The sequence below is a fragment of the Trachemys scripta genome, chromosome 14 (assembly GCF_013100865.1).
Source record: "Trachemys scripta elegans isolate TJP31775 chromosome 14, CAS_Tse_1.0, whole genome shotgun sequence".
Classification (NCBI taxonomy): Eukaryota; Metazoa; Chordata; order Testudines; family Emydidae; genus Trachemys; species Trachemys scripta.
The window spans coordinates 32,423,151-32,437,533 of NC_048311.1; the positions used below are offsets into that span (position 1 = coordinate 32,423,151).

Consider the following 14,383-nt stretch of genomic DNA (forward strand, 5'->3'; position numbering starts at 1 on the left):
GCACTGCCCAGGCTGGCTCCCTGCTGTGGGCCTGTGCGCTGCTCCCTCCTGCCATGGCCAGGGGGCTCGGCCCTTCCTTTGCCACGCAGCGGGGCAGGACTCTCCAGACAGGGACCGGGGGCGTCTCCCCATCAGCTGGGGTAACCAGCCCCACTCCACTGGCGCCAAATCCCCAGCAGGAGGCTCTCGCGGGGCACAGGCTTGTGCCAAGAAGTCCAGGTGGCTTCCTGCCTCTTCCCTCCTGGGCGTGGCTGGTCCCCTCCCAGGGCGCCCCAGCAGCCCCTTCCCGCCCATTGCCTTGGGGCCCAGGAGCCCGGCCGCTAGGGTGCAGACTCCAGGCCCTGCCCCAGCCCCTCCTTGTACCTGCTTTCTGGCTTTCGTAGAACCGATGCTGGCCATAGAGGACGTTGCTGTTTCCATGGTGATCCAAATGGCTCATGGGCAGGAAGGTGGAGGCCAGACTCCCCGAGAACCTGGGGTACCCCGGAGCTGGAGAGAGAGAGGGAGCGAGTGTGCAGAGACGCGCAGGCAGATCACGGGAAGCCCTCGGTAAATGGTACCCCCCCCCCACACACACACACCGGTGCCTTCTTCTGTCGTAAGGCTTCGCCCGGCTGCCCATCCCCCTAGCCTCTGGGCACCTCCCCAGACAGGCCACAGGAACACCAAAGCCTGCATGGACAAGCCAGGCTCCTGGCCCTTCCCCTTTGGTGGGCTGCTGCTGTCGGGGCTCTGAACGGGGGTCCCAGAGCCAGCAGTCAGACAGCTCCTCCCCACCCAGCTACGGCCGGTGGGAGATCGCCCTGGGGCCTTCGCGCGCCGGTGACATGATGCCTTCCCCGCCATTCGCACCTGGGCCTGTCCTCCTCCATCCCCCCCGCATCCGATCCCCTCTTGGCACGTCTGCCCAGCGCCCCCGTCAGCCCTCACCAGACGGGGAGCGAGCCGGCCAGGCACGTGAGTGCTCAGCTCGCTGGCTTCTGTGCGCTTGCCCCTGCAAGCTGGACGGGGATTGCGCTGCGCCTCCCCCGTGCTCTCCCAGGCCGGGGCACCTGGTATTTCTCCATGCACCAGGACCTGTGCCCATACAAACCCCTGGCACCACTCAAGCCCTGCCATAGCCCTCAGCACCACCCAGCCCTGGGGCTGGCGCTGGCACGAGCGCTGTCTGATCCGCCAAAGCAACTGGGCAGTTCTCGCTTCTCTCTGGGCACACAGCAGTGCTCACCACTAGGCCACGAGCACCCCCTCTCCCCCGCATGGTGACAGCCCCATTGCCCAGGGAGGAACGGGGGATCTCGCCCGTTACACCCCCGAGAGCAGCGGCTGGCTAGCCCGGCCCGCACCCAAACCTGGGCAGCGCAAGGCGCAGAAAGCAGCGAAGTCGGGAAACAGCAAAGGAAGGGTTGCCCAGTCTCCACATGGAGCTAACGAGGACGCTGCTTTTCTGCCGGCGCTGCTCCAGCCTGAGGCCTGTCAGCCCCCGTCTGAACCCCGGCATCTCTTCCCTTTGGCCCCAGTCAGAGCAGAACGACCCTCGATAACATCCAGTACTGCGTGGTCAGCGGCACTCTTCTGCCCGCTCCAATGCCACCTTCATCCCGCGCTGCACCCGCGGTCCCCTGGGGCTGTGCCATGGGGCGGGGCGGGGCGCGGCCCACCAGCAGCTGTCCCTCTTTCATCAGCTGCTGTTAAAAGTTTTACTGGCCCTCATTTCAGTCAACAGAAGTCTGTAAATTCCTCAGGCCCAGATGCCTGACCTCCTGCCGTCACCCCATGTCTCTCCCCACCCCACCCCCAGTCCCGCCAGGCTTCTGTGCTGTGTCCTCCCATGGGGGCCAGTGCAGGCCCCGAATCTCTGCATCTCCCAGGGATGCCCTGGTGCAATGGGGGAGGGGGCACCAGCTCTGGTTGCCAATGATGCTGCCCTGCAGAGATGCTGGCCAGGTCTGCCCCCCACGCTGGCCAGGTCTGCCATCATGCTCTCCCAGGAGGGGGATGCAGCCTCCGTGGCCCCAGGTGTCTTCCCTGGCACCGCTCTGGAGTGGTGGGGACTCACCCAGCTCCTCGCCTCTCTGCATGCTCAGGGTCGCTGCCCCTGCCCCGCCGTGGGGACACCAAGGCACAGGGAGATGATGTGACCTGCCCGAGGTCACGCAGTGTCTGCAACAGAGCTGGGACCAGAACCCAGGAGCCGACTCGCAGTCACATGCCTCGTCTGCAAGGTGCCGGGCCACTGTCGCCCTCTGCAGGAGGCAGGCAGGGGAGCGGGTGCGGGGCAGTTGGCTGAGGTGCAGGTGCAGTGGTGGGGGAGGGGGCCTGGAGGGGGGTCTCCAGGGGTCTGAGCTCCGGCTCACCAAGCTCTCTGGGGCAGAGCAAAGTGGCCTCAGCCAGGCCCTCTCCGGTTACCCAGAATCCCCTGCCGCTGGCAGCAGCGCCTGTCTCGGGACCCCTGTGCGCCCATCTCTGCCCACAGGCGAAGGGGGCACTGGGGCAGTCGAGGACCCAGGAGATCCAAACAGAGCTTCTGCCAGCTTGGCCCAGCCCAGCCTCAACCAGTTGACTCCTGCACTGGGCACTGAGGGGTCAAATCCAGCCCTCCCCCAGGGCAGGGCCGCCCCAGTCACACTTCCCAGCCCCAGCGAGTGGCCCAGGGCAGCCCCCCAGGCAGTGGGAGTGAGTGGCACCTGCCCAGCCTCAGAGGTCTTGGCTCAGGCTGGGGTGGGGAGGGGGAGCACACACACAACTGCGGGGGAGGGGAGGGGTTTCCCTGCAGCATGCGGCTCAGCACTCCCGACCTCATCTCTGGCACACGCTTCAAAGACGAACGAGGTTATGCACCGAAACCTGAGCGCGCAGCCCTGCCAGGGAGCTCACCCAGAGCTGTGTGCGCACAGCAGGCACGTGGGACCGGGGGGGATGGGGGAACGCAGCAACTGTGGATACAACATGCCCAAATGCACACGCGTGAGCACACCCACAGCTATATACACGCACGATCACATAGGCATATGCACAGTCGTGCAGCACACACCCAACCAGGCCATGCACACGAGGATGGACATGTGTACAGACACACAGTGACGTGAGCACAGCCATAACCCACACACATCAGCCTGGGCACGGGAACATACCCGCTCCTGGCGTGCGAGGGGAGCCTAGAGCCCAGACTGGGGGGCAGGCGTACACCGGCCCAGAGCCACGTCCGTGTGCACACTCGCAGCCTGGACACCCCTGGGGCATTGCTCACACCGGGCTGCTGGTGAGACGCTGCTGCAGGCCCGGAGGGGCCCAACCTGTCCCTGCTGGGAGCCTTGGTCACCAGGCGGCCAGGCGAGCGGGGCTGAGCAGAGCCAGTGCCTGGCAAAGGGCCCAGAGACATAGACCCAAGCCCTGGGCACACAGGGGGGCTCGGAGGCACAATGCACACTGGCCCCAAGCCCTCGGCTGGGACACTGAGCTGTGCAGGGTCGTCCCTCCCAGGGGCAGCAAACCCAGGAAGCCTGCGGTCATTCAACCTCCGCCTGAGCCAGGGCGTCAGGGTCTGCACCCTGGCCAGATCCCAACGGGGCAATTCCATCCTGCTGCCCCAAGCTCACCCGCAGCTTCAGCGGGGTACGTTGGCGCCCTCACTCCTTGTCCTAGCTGCATTGCTGTGAGCGGTTAAACAGCTGCTGCGTGGCAGCCCAGAGGTGGCTGCATTTCAGTGGTAGGTGAGGCAACTTCCCTGTCCAGTCGTAAAGCGCTTCAGCAAATGTCCGACAGTGGCAGAGGGCCCTGGGTGATTCCCCTCCCCCCGGTGGGATGGGGGGCTGGGGCGAGGGCCGCCAGGTTATAGATGGCTCCTGACAGGCAGTTGCAATGGGAGTGGGGGGCAGATGATGCCAGGACTAGACCCCCAGGGTTCTCTGTGCAGAGGGCGCCCCGCTGGGGCAACACCCTAGAACGGCCCTCCCCCCTCCCGGCTCTGAACTCTGAGACAGAGACCAGGCTGCTTTCCCTTTAAGAACTGACCCCCCCACACACACCATCTACATCACACATGACACATGCTTGACAGAGTTTCCCAGGCCCCCCGCCCCGTCCCCCGAACACGCTGGGGTTGGGGGCAATGCAGACAGCCCCACACACAGCCTGCTGCGGGGCAGGGCAGCTGCTGCAACTCCGGTGGCCCCCCCACCCCCTTCCAGCCCTCCAGGGACCCAGAGCTGCTGATGGGGCTGGGCCCAGTGAATTTGCTGCACTCCCTCCCGGTGCAGCTGACCCCTCCAGTCCGAATGGGGCACCGGCCAACCAGCCAACAAGTGACATGAATTGCTGCGGTCTCAGCTTCCGGCTCACGGGGACTGTGCGCCGGGGCAAGGCGTCCTGAGCCCGAATTCGTGGGAGCAGGGAACCCCCAGGGCAATTCAGTGTCCCCACCCCAGGCCTTCTGCTCACCCCCAGCACATCTCCCTGCAGGGGGAACAAGGCCACCCTTCACCCCAGACTCTGACCCGGACCCCACCTGTGTCTGTCCGGCCGTGGCCTGGACCCCTCCCCGCACCTTTTTAGAGGTTTCCTATGGGACTCACTCTTACCCTTGGGGTCACCAGCCCCACCTGCCTCCGCCAGGGGCGAGCTCCAGCACACACCCCGGCCAGCCCATCCTCTCCCCATTACTGCTGCTGGTGGCTCCCCGGCTTCCAGCCATGGGACACATCCACACCCCACCCCTCTGGTCCAGGGCTCAGGGCCTCCCAGGGAAGCCGGCGCAGTGGGGCCCAGCAGGTCTGTGCGGAGCCGGAAATTCCCACAAGCCGGGGCTGGGATGCTGCGCCCTGCCGAGATCCAGAGGCCCCATCCTGCCCCTCTGCGCAGCGAGGTCGAACCTGGGGCTGCAGGGAGAGACCGACCAATGCCAGCCCCATCGCACACCTCCGCCCCTCTACCCTGCCCCACCCCAATGGGCCCCACACGGAGACCCGCCAGACTGGGTGAACAAAACCGAGATGCCAGCTCATGGGCCCTGCGGTGAGATGCCAAGGCTTTACCCCTGGCGCCTGCAGCCCCATCTTCTCCCGCCCCCCTTCCCGCAGACCCATGCCCCTTCCCACCCTGCTGCCCCCTTTCCACCCAGCCCCCAGTGTGAGCCCCCCTCTCTGCTTCCCTCTAGCGCAACAGGGCGGACGGCAGCCGGGTGCCCAGCGAGCCCGGCGCAGGCGCCCTCCCGGAAGGCTGAGTTCTGAACCCCACGCCGCGCCCGGCCCCTTTCAGCTTCATTAGCCGCCGGTGCTCGGCCAGGCTGCCCCTCTCGTGATCCTGCTCAGGCAGCCGTGCGCTCCCCCCCACCGCCGACGCGCTGAGCAAGCCCCGGCATGCCGGAAGCCAGCTGGCACTAGTTCAAACTAGCAGCCGGGCTCAGTGCCAGGGCACCCTGCCAATACCACCTCGCTCCTCGCTCCTTAACTCTGCATCTCCCTCGCTTCCCGGCGCTGACCCAGCTCATTGGACAGGGATCAGGTGGGGACACCACAGACTCAGCACCAAACCCAGGTGGGGGGGAGGGAGGGGAGAAAGGGCAGCAAAGGGCTGCGGGTTGGGAGTGAGGGGCACTGTCAGCACTGGGGCGGGGACAGGGCTGGGATAGCAGGGGGCTGCATGTCAGGAGTGTGGGGCACCGCAGAGTTTAGGGGGCAGGGCTAGACTAGCAGGGGGCTGCAGTTCGGGAGTGGGGGGCACCAGCAGAGATTAGGGGGCAGGGCTGGGATAGCAGGGGGTGTGGGTCGGGATTGAGGGGCAGCTCAGGGCTGGGCTAGCCGGGGGCTGCAGGTCGGGAGTGGGGGCACCAGCAGAGTTTAGGGGGCAGGGCTGGGCTAGCAGGGGGGTGCAGGTCGGGATTGAGGGGCACCATCAGAGCTGGCGGGGCAGGGGGAGAGGCTGGAGAAAGGAGCCAGCCGTCCAGTGGGGTACAACAGGGGGCTGAGAGGAGTGGTTCTTCAGGGGAGGGGGTGGCAGGCTGTGGTTAGGGAGTGAGCCGGGATGGAACGTGAATTCTGGGGGTTGGCCCAGCCCAGAGTGGGCACTGGGGGTGCTGCTCCCCACCAGGGAGTGAACCAGTTCCCTGGGGCCAGTGTGGGGGGCAGGCAGGCTGCATCTCCCCAGCACAACCCCCATGACGCAGAGCAGCGTGGCTGGGGGGCTGAGCCAGGAGCCCCCCCCCCCCCAGTCTGCGGTAGCAGGATCCCCCTCCCCCCGGCCGTTAGTGGCACAGGAAGCCGGGGTGTCGCCGGTTTAACCACAGAGGCTCTGAGCTGATGAGCAGGCGATGGGGGGCAGGGACAGGCGCCAGCCCCCGAGTGGGCGATCGCACCCCAGCCCCGCTCCGGGAGCCTGGGGCAGTGACTCCGGCTGGGCTAGGTGAGGCGAAAGGCTGGGGTCACCCCTGCACCCCGGGCTGCTTCTGGAAGGGGGGAGGGGCCATTCACTCCTCCACCCACCCAAAGGCCCCTCTCCCTTCCCCTGGAGCCCCTGCTGCTTATCGCGGAGATCGGGCCCCGTGGCAGCCAGCGCTGCAGGCACCTGCAGCTCAGGGCCTGGCGTCGGTTATGCCGGCTGCTCCCAGCGCTGCTTCCTGGCACCTGGCCCCCCACCCCAGCCTGCTACAGACCCCCCTCCCGAGCTGCTCTGCGACCTAGTGAGCTGCTGGCCAAAGCTCCCGTTTGCCCAGGCCCAGCTCACGCTGCCTGGGAAGCGCCAGGCCCTGCACAGCACAGAGAGGGGCTGCCCGGAGGGTGCCCGGCCCAGCGAGCTGGCAAAGCAGGTTCCACATCCCAATGGTCACAAGTGGCATGAGTCTGACTGGCCCCCGTCCCTGTTTGTGCACATCACACAAGCCATGGTGGGAGCTGGCACTGCCAGGTACTGTCGTGCGGGGGGGGGGGGGGGGGGGGGGGGGGGCAAGGCATGGCCTGGCACAGCTGTACTGGACTCCCCTGCCCACGCCGGCCTAGCTTTCTCTTTTCAGTCCTGAGCAGTCAGGTCCCTGAGCGTCGTGCCCCTCCAAGCCCCGTCACGCCAACCCCCCAGCCAGAGACACACAGGCCCCAGGAGGGCGAGAGGGCTGCAGGGAACATCCCCCCCGCCCCGCCCCGTCCCGCCTGCCTCATCGCCTCTCCAAACACTTGATTTGCAGGAACCGTTGCGTTACAGGGCAGCCAGGTGCCAGCGGCACAGAGCCCGCCGCTCACTCACGCTGCCAACTGCAATTACCTCTCCGCATGCCAGCCGTGCCGAGAGCCAGGCCTGCAAAGCCTTAACTCCTTCGGCGCCACCCCACCCTCCAGACGCACTCATCCCCTGGGATGGGAACCAGAGGGGGGGTTACCGAAAGCACCCTGCTGGGGCCAGTAAAGTCACCCTCGCCCTTCTCCTAAGGCACAGCTAACCCAACCGAGGGGCGGGGCCAAACAGCCAGCCGGGCAGAGACACATACCTGGCACATCTGGGGACGCACAGCCAGGGGGGCAGCTGGCACATCTGGGGACGTGCAGTCGGGGCGGGCAGCCGGCACATCTGGGGATGTGCAGCCGTAGGGGGCAGCCGGCACATCTGGGGACCCGCAGCCGGGGGAGCAGCCGGCACACAGATTTATAGATTCCAAGGCCAGACGGGACCGATGTGATCATCTTGTCTGACTTCCTGGGTAACACGGGCCAGACTCAGAGACCGGCCCCACACAATCCCTAGGCAGAGCTTTCAGCAAACATCCAGCCTTCATTGCAACATTGCCCGTGAGTGCGAATCCACCAGGCCCCTTGGGGAACCGTTCCTGTGCTTAGTTACTCTCACCGTTAAAAACGTCCACCTTATTCCCAGGCTGACTGGGTCCAGCGTCAGCGGCCAGCCGCTGGATGGTGTGAGACCTTCCCCTGCTAGACTGAAGAGCCCGTTATCCAAGCTCCCCAGGTCGGTACTTCCAGACTGGGATCCAGTCCCCCCGAACCGTCTCTTTGTTACGCTAAATCGACCGAGCTCCTGGAGTCCGTCACTACAAGGCAGGTTTTCTAACCCTCTGATCATTCTCGTGGCTCTTCTCTGCCCCGTCTCCGATTCATCCGCATCCCTCTTGAATTGTGGCACCAGAACTGGACACAGGATCCCAGCAGGGGTCGGACCAGTGCCCAGTACACGGTGACATAACCTCTCTGCGCCTCCTCCAGATTCCCGCTTGTGCATCCCACGAGCCCATCGGCGCTTTTGGCCAGTGTCGCACCAGGAGCTCACGTCTGGCTGATTCCCCCCCAAACACCCCAAATCTTTTACAGTCGCTGCTCCCCCGGGCAGAGCTCCCCAGCCTGGCAGCATGGCCAGTGCTCTGTTCCCAGATGTGTACAGTTACAATTCTTCTTATTAAAACACCCATTGTTTGCTTGCCCGCAGGTTACTGTCTCAATGACCTGGCCTCTGCATTACTTCCCACTCCCCCATGTTTGTGTCATCGGTAAATTCATCAGGGATGAGTTTATGTTTTCTTCCAGGTCATTGATAAAGAGGTTAACTAGTGAAAGGCCAAGAACCAATCCCTGTGGGACCCACTGGTAACACGCCCACTCCATGGCGATTCCCTGCTTCCAGGTACATTTTGAGATCTACCAGTTAGCCAGTTTTTAATCCATTTCATGTGCGCCAGGGTAATTTTATCTCGTTCTAGTGTTTTAATCAAAATGTCGTGTGGTACCAAATCAAAGGCCTTAGAGACGTCTGAGTGTGTACATGTGGGGACACGTGGCCCTGGGTAGCAGGACGCGCCCGCCACATCCGGGGACACGGGCCCTGGGTAGCAGGACGCGCCCGGCGCATCCAGGGACATGTGGCCCTGGGCAGCAGGACGCGCCCGGCACATTCGGGGACATGTGGCCCTGGGCAGCGGGACGCGCCCGGCGCATCCGAGGACCCGTGGCCCTGGGCAGTGGGACGCGCCCGGCGCATCCGAGGACCCGTGGTCCTGGGCAGCGGGACGCGCCCAGCGCATCTGGGAACCCGTGGCCCTGGGCAGCGGGACGCGCCCGGCGCATCCGGGGACACATGGCCCGGGGGCAGGCAGACACCTCGCTGCCATTGGTTCACTGCCAGGATGAGCAATGAGTCGAGGCTGGGCAGCTATGGGGCTCCTTGTGTCCCCACTGTCTCCCCTGCCCCGCTCCCTCCCCAGTTCCCCCGCGGCGCTCCGGGCCCCGAGCCCTTACCTTCGTGGGAGTGCGAGAACCAGATCTGGGAGGTGCCGGAGTGCGGGCCCCGGTAGGCCGGCTCCGAGGGGGACGAGGCGGGGCCCGTGGGGTGCGTGGGGGCGGCCGAGCCCAGGCTGCTGGCGAGGAAGCTGCCCATGAAGGACGAGGCGGGCGTGTTCCCCATCAATCCACTCCCTGCTGTGAACACAACAAAGGACCATCAGTTCCACCAGCGCCAGGGCCACCTGCATGGGCACCCACCCAGCAGCACCCGGACACCCACATGCTCCGAGCCCTGTTCACGCTCCCACACGAAATGAGTGCCCACAGGGAGCAGCCCAGCGCCGGCACCTCCAGGGGCTGGGCCCAGCGCCGAAGGCGGAGAGGCTGCGTAGGTGCAGGGTAGCGAGCGCGTCAGCCGGGGCGCGAGCATGCGTGGGCCACGGGGCAGCCCGTGCACACGAGCGCAGCCCCGTCCAGGCCGCTCAGACCCTCCTGCATCCGGCTCTGGATTAGGAGCGGGCAGCGCCCCAGGGCAGAGCAGGTGTCTAGCCGCACTGGCCCCCAGCCCATGAGACACCAGGTGCCGTTGGGGTGGGGCAGGGAGCAGGCGCAGCGCCCCTCCAAGCCCACCGCACCCACCCTACAGCAGGCAGTTGTCGCCTGTAGCACACACAGCCCCCACGCCTCAGGGCCTGGCCGGGGTCTGGCAGCCCCAACGCCTCAGCAGAGACCACTCGCCCCATGCCAGGTGCTCACCCCGACCGGCCTGCAGGCACCCGGCTGGGCAGGAGAGCGGCTGTGCTGGGGAGTGGCTGGGGAGAGGAGGCGAGCATGGAAGACCGGCCTGTGAGATCATGTTGGAAACATTGCAGCCGGTAGCCAAGGGCCGGGCGGGCTGGCCCCGGTCCTCTCCCTGCCCCAGCACATGTGTTCGCAGCCGGGGGCGCGGCCGAGGAGCGGGTCATTCCCTGATGGGAAGCTGAGCGGGGCCGGCGGAGCCTGGCCGGACGCCCACACGGGGAGGAAGTGAGCTCTGCTCTCTAAGCCGGCCCACGCTCCCGAGCTAATCCCCAGGATGCCTCGGGGATGAGTGTCGGGATGTGGTTACACTCGCCCCGGCCTTCCTGCTCGCAGAGCCAGGGGCTGGGGCTGGGCACTGCAGAGCAGGCGGGCCGAGGCCGCGCCCAGCAGCTGGGCCGGGGGCGGGCGCCCGGACCGCTGCTCAGTGCGTATCTCCGGGGGAGCCCAGCAGCCAGCGGGGCCGGGACGCCAGGGCCCGGCGCCAAGGAGGAGAAGGATTTTCCAGGCTGCGGCTCTGAGAACAGGGAGCCTGGGCCCTCCCACACACAGCGATGGGGGATTCCCAGCGGAGCAGGGGGGCCTGGGAACGAGGGGAGGCCAGACCCCAAGCTAAGGAGCTGGGAGCCCAAGACCCCAGAGCCTGCAGTGGCAACCGTGGGGCAGGCGATGGCCTCAAGGCAGGGCCCACCCCCCCACCTCACAGCCCCTGGCCCCCCCAGAGCAGTGTTTGGCCCCCATGGACGATGGGGGACTTGACCCGCGTTGCCAAGGAGCGCCCGCCCACAGCTGCAATGAGGCAGGGATGGGATGGCAAAGACAGGCTCCCCTGTGCCTGCAGCCAGCCCAGCTCTGGGGGCCAAACCTGCCGCGAACCCTGGGAGTCACCCCCCCCCCACCCCGCCTGGCAGGGGCCATCCATGTGAGCGCAGAAGAGGCTGGCGCCCCCGAGCCCTTGTCACTCACCAGCCCTGGGGACCTCACCAGGCAGCTGCCCCCTATGGCCACCCCCAGCTCATCCCTCTGTCCCCAGCTGGCAGGGCCGGGCTCAGCTCCCTGCTCTCCATCCCCCCCAGCCCACGCGCCAACTTGGAGCATTTGGGCAGCTCTTGGGGAACCCGCAGCTAGGCCTAGAACAGAGCAAAACCAGCGGGAAATAACCTCCTGAGATCCTCCCTCCCGAAGCCCCGCTGCTCCCCTCGGGATTCCCCACCTCCCCTGGAAATCTCCCTCCTCCCCTCCCCCACATCCAGCTACACCAATACCCCGCAGTCCTGACCCACAGACCCCAGTGCTGGGCCCGCTCGCCTCTCTGTTAGCCAGGGCTCCTGCCCAGAGGCCGTGGGTTCACACAGGGGTTGGCTGGGCCGGGGAAGCAGCCGGCAGGGGTGGGATGTTTCCAAACCCTCGGCCTTTTAGAATTAAGTGTCACTGGCTCCTGATTTTCACCCGAACCGCCCCGGAGTGGCAGGCAGCCCCCTGGCTCCAGCTGGGACCCCGCTGCGCCCGCCAAACCATTTCCCGTCCCCCGGCCGTCACAGAGCCAGACAATGACTTTTCCTGCTCCATTTGGGGCCGGAGATGCTGGCGTTCGCTCCCCCGTTCCCTGGCCCAGCCCCACGCTCAGTACCAGCGAAGGGAGAGGAGCGTTGCGGGCCAAGGGCACCCCATGCCAGCTCACTGTGGGAGGGGGAGGCCGAGGGGCCAGGCTGGGCGGGCTGGAAGCCGGGAAGTGGAAGTGGGGGAGACAGACCATGGGAGAGGAGATCTCAGCTAATGAAGGGATGGAGCTCGGCTGATGCTCGCAGCCCTGGGTCTCTGCCTCACCTTCCCTTTCACTCCCCACCACTCCCCAGTTCCAACATGCTCTTGTTCTGCAAACATCTCTCCTGCCCCCCCAGCCTAGCCCCAGCAAAGCCCCCCCGGCTCTTCATGGTTCAAGACGGACGTTCTAATGGCCAGTTCTAATGGCCAGTCTCCCATCCTTGGCCCACCAGCCCTCCCCGCAACAGCCGCCCCCCCAGCACTCACTGAGCCCTGGCAAACCGCCCCTGAACACACGCTGCCCGCCGGTGCTCATCCCCAATGTCTGCCCCATCCCTCCCCGAGTGCTAGGTGAGCCCCCGTGAGCCCCCATGCCCGGGAAAGCCCAGCCTGGTTAGACGCACTCTCAGCTTGATTTAAATCAGATGCGATGAGGCAAAGTGTTTCCATGCAAACGCGGCTCCAGCCAGGAGCCAGGCCGCATGATAGGGCCCGGGCAAGCAGACAGCTCGGGAGAGGCAGCGAGGGGCTGGATTCCAAACCCAGGAATCACTGAGTCACCAAGAGGGGAGGGGAAGTGCTCTGCGCTCAGGGGAGAGGTGCCAGCCGGGCCCCCCAGAGTCAGATGTGCCCCCTCTCCAGAGCAGGTGCCAGGCATGCACTGCCACCCCACCCTGCCATGTACCCCACTCACCATGCCCCCCACGGAGCTCACACCAGGGGGGCCACGGTGTCCTGGGGTGGAAGAGCAGCATCTCAGGGGGGATGAGAGAGGGGTGCAGCATCTTGGGGTGGGCAGAGTGGGGGTGCAGTGTCCCAGAGAGGGGGATGAAGGGGGTATGATGTCCCAGGCAGGAGGAGAGGAGGGATGTGGGTGTCCTGGGGCGGGAGCAGCGCGGGGGGCGGGAGGAGAGGGGGGTGTGGCATCCTGGGGGGGGGTGGCGTCCAAGGGCAGGAGCAGAGAGGGTTGTGACAAAGTGGGAATGTTCTTAATGTTTTCTTTGACTCCTGGGTGGGGGCCTGTGATGCAGCAGGGAGTGGGGAGTGTTGACCTGGGAAGGTTGCAGGGGAGTTTGGCTGGGACAGTCTGTATTGGGGATGGGAGACTTTCCTTGAGGGAGAATACCTGAGCAGGTAACATGACAACCAGGAGGGGGCTGGGGCCAGGTGACACCTCTGGCCGGGAAACTGGACAAAGGCTGGGGGAGGAGTCGGGGGGAGGCTGAGTGAGACGGCTGGAGGGAGTTTCAGTTTGGAGCTGGCTGGGAAAATGGAGGAAGGGCCCAGACATGGCTCTGGTCTTCCTGCCTCCCCAAGATGGACCTGTCTTAGGGGTCCTGTTTCCTGTACCTACAAGCTCTGTTTTAGACCATGCTCCTGCTGTCTAATAAAACTCTGGTGTACTGGCTGGCTGAAAGTCACATCTGACTGCGAAGTGGGGTGCAGGACCTCTGGCTTCCCCAGGACCCCGCCTGGGCGGACTCACTGTGGGAAGCGCACGGAGGGGCAGAAGATGCTGAATGCTCCGAGGCCAGACCCAGGAGGTGAAGCCGTGTGAGCTTCTTGCCCTGAAGACAGTCTGCTCCGAGGGAGAGGAGGCTCCCCAAAGTCCTGCCTGGCTTTGTGGGGAGCAGTTCCAGAGCATCGCCCGGGGACTCCGGGACAGGGGCCAACGCATCAAGCACTGGCCAAGGCTCATGGCCAAACGGCCCCATCCCAGCGCCCCGGGACGCGCCATGCCCTGAGCCGCGCCCTCGGGGCGAACAAGGGCTCTCTAACAGAGCAATCTGCCTGGCTGAGCCAGGTTCAGAGCCTAACTTTCCCCCCAGTCTAGCTCCTCAGTGGGGCTGTGGGGGGGGGCATTTACCCACCTCCCCCCACGGAGCATCGGGGCCGGCACGGCAGGGCGAGGTTCCAGGCCCAGCCTGTTCTGGAGGCTGGGAAGCAGGCGGCAAAGCAACCCCGGCTCTGCGCTGCCTGGCTCGGGGCTCCCTGAGAACAGGGCCCCCCCGGCCGCTCTCACACTCCCCCCCACATTTCCGACCAGCTGACTCACAGGCTGCTGGCACCAGCTCTGCTCCCCAGGCTCCGGGTCTGGCTGCCGAGCCCTGCGGCCAGGCCTGCGCCAGGTTCCCACCCCCCTCCTTTCACACACTCCCAAGCAATCCCCCCGCTCCCGCCCTCCCCGCCAGAGCTCTCTGCTCCCACAGCCCTGCCAAGTGCGGAGGAGACGCACGTTTCCCTCATTCCCAGTCCCCGGCCCCGCTCTGCAGAGCAAAAATATCAACCCATCAAAGAAACCGGAACCGTCAGAGAGAGCTCCAGGCGCGGCCCCGGGCGGGAAGAGAGCTCCAGGCGCGGCCCCGGGCAGGGAGAGAGAGCCCAACGCACAGCCCCAGGCGGGGAGAGAGAGCCCCAGGCGCGGCCCCGGGCGGGGAGAGAGCTCCAGGCGCGGCCCCGGGCGGGGAGAGAGAGTCCCAGGCGCGGCCCCGGGCAGGGAGAGAGCCCAACGCACAGCCCCGGGCGGGGAGAGAGAGCCCAACGCACGGCCCCGGGCGGGGAGAGAGAGCCCCAGGCGCGGCCCCGGGCGGGGAGAGAGAGCCCCATGC

At 66.1% G+C, this 14,383-nt stretch overlaps 1 protein-coding gene across 1 annotated transcript in view; it reads right to left on the bottom strand.

Annotated features, from left to right (window-relative positions):
• Positions 1-14,383, bottom strand: part of BAHCC1 (BAH domain and coiled-coil containing 1) — an 84,834-nt gene that overhangs the window by 28,995 nt on the left and 41,456 nt on the right. Inside the window, exons 3-4 of the mRNA XM_034790535.1 lie at positions 9,228-9,407; positions 364-489 (exon numbers count right to left, since the gene is read on the bottom strand). Of these exons, the coding sequence (XP_034646426.1) occupies positions 364-489; positions 9,228-9,407 (306 nt within the window). The remainder of the gene's footprint in view (positions 1-363; positions 490-9,227; positions 9,408-14,383) is intronic.